This window comes from Canis aureus, chromosome 23 (assembly GCF_053574225.1).
Source record: "Canis aureus isolate CA01 chromosome 23, VMU_Caureus_v.1.0, whole genome shotgun sequence".
Lineage (NCBI taxonomy): Eukaryota > Metazoa > Chordata > Mammalia > Carnivora > Canidae > Canis > Canis aureus.
The window spans coordinates 8,185,789-8,192,258 of record NC_135633.1 but is presented as its reverse complement, the minus strand read 5'-3'; the positions used below and the strand labels follow the sequence as shown (position 1 = coordinate 8,192,258).

At 60.0% G+C, this 6,470-nt stretch overlaps 1 protein-coding gene across 2 annotated transcripts in view; it reads left to right on the top strand.

The window, feature by feature from the left end:
• The first annotated feature begins 363 nt into the window (after positions 1–363).
• The window catches only part of NELL1 (neural EGFL like 1), an 812,319-nt gene continuing 806,212 nt past the window's right edge, over positions 364–6,470 (top strand). For both annotated transcript variants that reach the window (XM_077866205.1, XM_077866204.1), the window contains exon 1: positions 364–522. In XM_077866205.1, the coding sequence (XP_077722331.1) occupies positions 468–522 (55 nt within the window). In that variant the 5' untranslated portion in view covers positions 364–467. The remainder of the gene's footprint in view (positions 523–6,470) is intronic.

Genomic DNA, 6,470 nt, shown 5'->3' with positions numbered 1-6,470 from the left:
CGCGGGGCGCAGGTGGGGGCGCCATCCCCCCGGCCCCCGGCCCCGCCCCCCAGCCAACCCCGAGTCACTGTTTTCCGGGGGGCGGCGGGGGCGCCTGGCGTCCCGGGACTCGGGCTCCGGGGTGGGGGCGCTCCTGCTCCCGCGGCCCCAGCCGGAGGGCGCGACCCCCGCGCGGCGCGCACCTGCCCGGGCCCCCCTCCGCCCCCTCCCGGCTCCGAGGCGGGCGCAGCCGCAGCCGCAGGGGGGCCGGGCCGGGCCGGGGGGCGGGGCGGGGCGGGGCGGGGCGGGCTGGGGGCGGGGCGGCCGGGCCTCCGAGCGGGGCGCGATCCCCGAGCGCCGCGCCCGCGCCGCCTCCCGCCTGGCGCCTCCCGCCTCCCGCCTCCCGCCTCCCCCGCCGCCCGCCGGCAAGTTTGGCGGCTCGTGTCCTCCCGGCCCGCGCGCCCCGGTTGGCGCGGACCCGCGGAGCGATGCCGGGGGACGTGCTCCTAGTCGTGTGGTTCTGCGTGTGCGCCGCCCGGACAGGTGAGCGCGGCCCGGCCCGGGGCACGGGCTCCGCGCGGGGCGGGCAAGGGCGGCGCAGGGCGGCGGGCCCCTGGGGGCGGGGGCGGGGGCGGGGGTCCGGGCTGCGGTGCCCCGGGAGCCCCCCTCCTTGCAGACGCGGCCCCGCCGACGCGGGAGTGAGGGGCGCGGCCCAGCCGGTCTCCCTCCCTGCCGCTGCCGGGAACCAGCTCCCGGGGGGAAGCCGCGGCGGCCCGGGCGCGCGAGCCCCGCACCCCGCAACTTGCCGGGTGCGCTGCAGCCGCGGTGCCGGCGCGGGGCGCGGCGGGGAGGCGGCGGCCGCGGGAGTCGCACCGCAGACCGAGCGCTTGCGGCCGGAGGGCAGGGCGCGGGGCAGCGCGGGGCGAGGGGCGCGGGGTGCGGGCACGGCTGCGGGGCAGGCGCGGGGCAGGGCGCGGGGCAGGGCGCTGGAGCCAGAGCTGCGGGGCGCGGGGTGCGGGCAGGGCGCGGGCAGGGCTGCGGGGCAGGGCGCAGGTGAGGGCGCAGGGTGCGGGGCAGGGCTACGGGGCAGGGGTGCGGGCAGGGCGCGGGCAGCGCTGCGGGGCAGGGTGCGGGGCGAGGGGCGCGGGGTGCCGGCAGGGCCATGGGGCAGGGCGCGCGGTGCGGGCAGGGCTGCGAGGCAGGGCGAGGGGCGCGGGGTGTGGGCACGGCTGCGGGGCGAGGGCGCAGGGCAGGACGCAGGGTGAGGGCGCAGGGTGCGGGGCAGGGCTACGGGGCAGGGCTACGGGGCAGGGGTGCGGGATGCGGGCAGGGCAGCGGGGCAGGGCGCAGGGTGCGGGCGGGGTGCGGGGTGCGGGCAGGGCTGCGGGGCAGGGCGCGGGGTGCGGGGTGCGGGGTGCGGGCAGGGCTGCGGGTCCCCGCGGGATCCCTGGTGTCCCGGTCCCCTGGCCGCCCTTCGCGGGGGAACTCGGGCGCGTCCTCTCCCCTGCACCGCGTCCGCAAGGGCCGAGGGAACAATAATCGGGGAGTCGGCGCGGAGCGGATCCGGGCGTCTGCGGAAGCTCGCAGCCAGGTCTCTCCCGCTGTAACCGCGGGCGGCGGCCGTGGCGGGGGGACTGGGGTAACCGGTAATTCGCGAAGTCCCCGCTCGGTCCCGCCTCGGGAGGCGCAGTAGTGAGGACGCTGAGCACGCCCTGCCCTCCGCTCCCCATCGCCCGCCCGCAGCCCCATATGTCTTGGGGTTCGGAGACCAGTTCTCGGTCGTCTCCTCCGCGGGTCCAACAGTAGAGGAGGGGAGGGGGGCACGGCAGGGCGGAGGTACAGCCCCCCGGATCCTGATTCCCGTGCCAGCCCGCCCTAGGACGCGCTGCCGACTTTGCACCCCGGGACCGGCGGGGCTCACCCCTCCCTTTCTCTTTCCCTCTTTTGCCCCCCGCGTTTCCCCTCTCAGGAGGCAGAGGCTCCTTCCCAGGCCAGGCGGCGAGCTCGGGAGAGGGCTGGGGAGGGTGCCGCGCCTTGATTACCGAAAGTTCCCTCCGCCTGCGCCCCAGGGGACCCTCTTAGGCCTGCGGCCGCCCGAGGACACGAAGTTGGGTGTCTCCGAGGTTCCTGCTGGTCTTTTCCATTTACCCGGCTCTGAGAGGGTAGTGGCTGTCCCTTTGCTTAATGGAAGAGGGACGGGTGTGGGCTTCTCCAGGGACAAAAGGAATCCCGCCCCCCCGCCCCCCCCCCCCACCCCGGGCTTCCCAAGGCTGCGGAGACGCTCCGTCCAGCCTAGGACAGCTGCTCCTTGGGTCCTGGGCTTTGGGAACCAGGAGCGCAGGGGAAGAAATGCGCCCCCAGAGGATCAGGTCGGGCGAGGCTGGTGCAGAAGCGGGGTGCCAGTCCCGTGCGCGACAAGCAGGTGCTGGTGGGCATCTCAACAGAGGAACGGGAGAGAGAGAAACTGGACCGGGGAGGGGGCAGCTTATTGGTCATTGCACATCCTCAGGTGCACATCCTTCCGACCGGTGTGCCCTGATCCTCTGTGCTCATTAGTTCTTTGCAAAGTGGGCGCAAAGTGCCCCCATCCGGAATGGACTGGGTCTCCAGGGTGCATTGCTCGTGGACACCTCTGAGAACACAATCTTTTCCGCTTCCCCACGCCAACCCCCTTTAACCATTGTGAAAATTCTGTTATGGGGAGGATTTATTCATGCATTTCTTCACTCATTCAACAAACAGCCCATCGCCTTGCTGGGTGCTGGGATTGCTTATGCCCTGAGGAAAGGACTTGGTCCTCGACTTCCAGGAACTTAAAGCTTAGCTGAGAATCTAGGTAGAAACTGGAAAACGTTTTGTCTCCTTACAGCCTGGGGGGTTGGGGGGGGTATGGTGTAGGAGAGGAGGGAGTATAAGAAGTTTCAATGAAAGCCATACAGAGGAGAAATGGTAGGAAGGAATTTGAGGGAGGGGTGGTTGGTGGTCAGGGAGGGCTTTTGAATTGAGAGGTGACCTTTGAGAGTGGTGTTTCGAAGGCTTTACAGGGAGTTTTCCAGGTGGGCAAAGTGGGGAAAGCATTCCAGGGGAGCATTCCAGGGGGAGGGCACAGCCTGTGCACAGGCTGGGGGGGGGCATTGTCAAGTCTGCCCTATTGGTTGTGGCAGTTGTGAGGAAGCTTAGGTTTTCCGTGCCACTTGGCACTTCTTGCACACCAGAGGCCACACACATTTCTTCTACAGAAATTCTCAGAAGAACCAGGATGACGGGAGGGGGGTTGGAATTGTATCTCCAGTCCTTCACTTAAAATTTCTTGTCTCTTGAAGGGGTGTGATCAGCAGTTTTCTGGGGGCAGCCGCTTTGATGGGCCCAGGAAGCGTCATCATCCCTGAATCAAACATCCATCCTCTTTGGTGGCAGAGGCTGGCTCCTGATTAGTTTATCAGGATCCAAACAGCCGCTTGGAAAGTTTATTTGTCAAGTGGGACAGTTGTCTGGGCTGTTAACAGTCCAAAATGAAGTAAACATGTGGTTCACTTAGCGAGCTGCTCAGATATCGCCGCCTTTTAATGGAAATGAATAGATGATATCAGGCACAGTTTAATTAAAGCAGCGCTTCGGTGCAGTAGCAGTTACATATGAAAAGATCTAATGATAGGTGTCACAGGAAGCTGCTTAAATTGCTCATTGTTCGGGGAACTTGTTTTAGAGGGTAAAATGGAATCAAGATAGGAGGTGCTGTTCTCTAGCGCTTGTTATTTCTGGGTGAAAAAATGATTTCTGGGATTTTCAGGTGCATCCCTACCGAGGAAAATGTAGAAGGCTTCAGTATTAGCGGGGATAGGGTATGACGTCCACGAGTTTTCTCCTATGGCTTGGCTGTGTGCATAACACAAAATTCCCTTTTCCGTTGGTTTTGGTCACCAGGGCCATCGTGGTGGTGGTGGTGGTGGAGGTGGTTGGGGTGGGGTTTGGGGTGTGGGGAGCCCCTGGGACCCCTTTTGCTGCCTTTTGCTGCCACCTGCTGGAAAGGAGAGCTTTTCTTCTCGAAGCACTTCTAGGCTATTCATGAACTCTGACATAATAGAGCTGTGAACAGAGCCCCCAGCCTGCAGTGATTATATGCAACGTGTGGCTAACTTAAACAGGCATGGAACGTAGTCTTCAAGGGTATTGTTTTTGGGGATCTTTGCAGGAGTCCAGGGGTCCGAATCCGATCAACTGGTTGTGACATCCTGCTGTTATATGAGGTCTTGGAGCATCTCCTCAGCATCAGATTCCTCTGTGTTGACCAGGGGAAAACAGCTGCCATCACGGACAGTGAGCTGGATTAGATTTTTGAAGTGAGCCAGACCCAGGAGGATTTGCTTGGGAGCTTATGCCCAGGACCCTGAAGGTGGACTGAATGGTCTTTAGGCCTGAGCACTTCCCAGGCAGGACTGTGGGGGTGGCTGGCAGGAGCAGGTGTCCTGGGAGATTAGGGTGGAGGTTCGGAATCCCAGAACCAGGCCTCAAGTGCCTCTCTCATGGTGGTGACACGCTGCCTTCCAGGTTTTGAAAGGTTGTTTCTTCCCCAGAAGCTTTTTATCCTGCTTAATTCCAATTCCCAGCTTCAGCCCTTTGTAGAGCAGTTGTGGCCAAAGTAGAGAACTTTAATAGAGTTTCCTGGGAAAGGGCAGGAGCTCCATGCTTGGACAAGAAGCAGAAGCATTAAAAAAATTATTTTTATGGAACCAATGATCTCATAGTACATGAGGTTCAGGAGAGGCCGTGAAATGCTACCTTATTAATAGATTTTCTGATTCCCTAGGTGGTGTGTAAAGTGCTATCTTTTACACATCCTGCTATTGGCGCTCGGCATTTCCATCCTGAAAGGAGACCAATTAAAGGGAGAGAGGAAAAGCGTATCTGGAAGCCTAATTGATTTCCCTTGTTCTGTTTTTATGAGATGTTTTCATGACAGGAGCAATACAGTGACCTTAAAACCAGGGAATCCCTTCACTTGTGGGCTGTTAGGAGGAGGAAGGAGCGTAGACTTAATATTTAGATTTCCCAAAGCATGGCCAGAGTGAGAAGCCCTTCTAGGTCATTGGGGCATGTGGAGGGTTTGGGAGGAAGGGGGACATCCGAACATTTGTACAGTTCCAGTGGAGTTGAGGACCCGGGAGCTGTCTTATGAAAGACAGATGCTGCAGAGCCCAGCTGGGCACCATATGTGTGCTGGGAGTGTTCACACAGTTATCACCAACACCTTATGAGGCTGGGAGGTGGGCATGATCATCTTCATTTTACAGATGAGGGAGCTGAAGCTCAGAGAAGTGGGGTTATTTTTCTAAGAGTTAGTAGGGGAAGAGACAGGGCTGAAACTGCCTCTTGGTTTAGTGTCGTTTCCACAACCCTTTGTGGATTGAGTGTGCTGTGTTCTCATTTGGGGACGGGGATCCAAGGGCACCAGTGGGGTGTCCTGCTAGTTCTACAGAATCTGCCTGGGTGCCTTTTAGGCTTGTCTAGTGGAGGGGCTCCTAGTCTGGGAGCGTTTTAAGGATGGCCATTATAGTGGGTCTTGAGTCCCTGCTCCGGTCAACCACTGCCACGATAATGTTGCATAATAAACCATCCAGAACTCAGTAGCTTAACACATTAAGTTTGGTTCACGTGTCTATAGGTTGTCCTGTTCTCGGCTCATCTAGGTCAGGTTTGGCTGGGCCTGGTGCCTAACTCAAGCAGGTGTCTGCTCCATGTGTCTAAGTCTCCTTGGACCCAGTGGACCAGTAGGGCCATGTTCTTTTCATCATGATGCAGAGGTACAAGAGAACAAGCCCTACCTCACGAGCATGTTCAGGCCTCGGCTTGTGTATCATTGCTAACATCCGAAGCATCCCAGTGACCCAAAGAAGTTACAGGGTGAGGCTCAAAGTCAAAGGATTCAGAGGTTTGCTTTCACTCTAGTGAAAGGAACTGCAAAACCATGCGGCAAAGGGTATGGATCTGGGAGGGGTAAAGATTTGAATCCAATAATTCAGTCAACCACAGTTTTTAAAGAACGTTTCCTTGGCCCGAATGCCATCCTGTCATCTTGCGGTATCCCTAGATGTGCGTGTCGCTTGCAGGTCATTGTGCCTAAAGCACTGATGGTGCAGGCACTCACTCAGCAGTGAATTAACTTAGGTCCTAAATTCAGGGCGTGCGGGATGTCAGCCCCTGTGCAAGGCACTGGGGCTACAGGCACACTCTCTTCTTGTGTCCAGCTAAGGGCACGTTCCCCAGGTCACTTTCCGAATTCCTAGCTGGAGAAAGACCAGCCCGGAGGTCCTCTGAGATCACTCATGATTTAATTTCTGCCATATAGGTGTACAACACTGTAGATCAAACTGAAATATTAGTTCTTTTCCTGCCTTTTCAAGGTGATCACAGAACTGCTGATATCTGAGCTCACTCGGAGAAAAACATCACCAGTCTCTGCCAGAGGCTCCTGGTGCCCTGCCTCGGGCTGA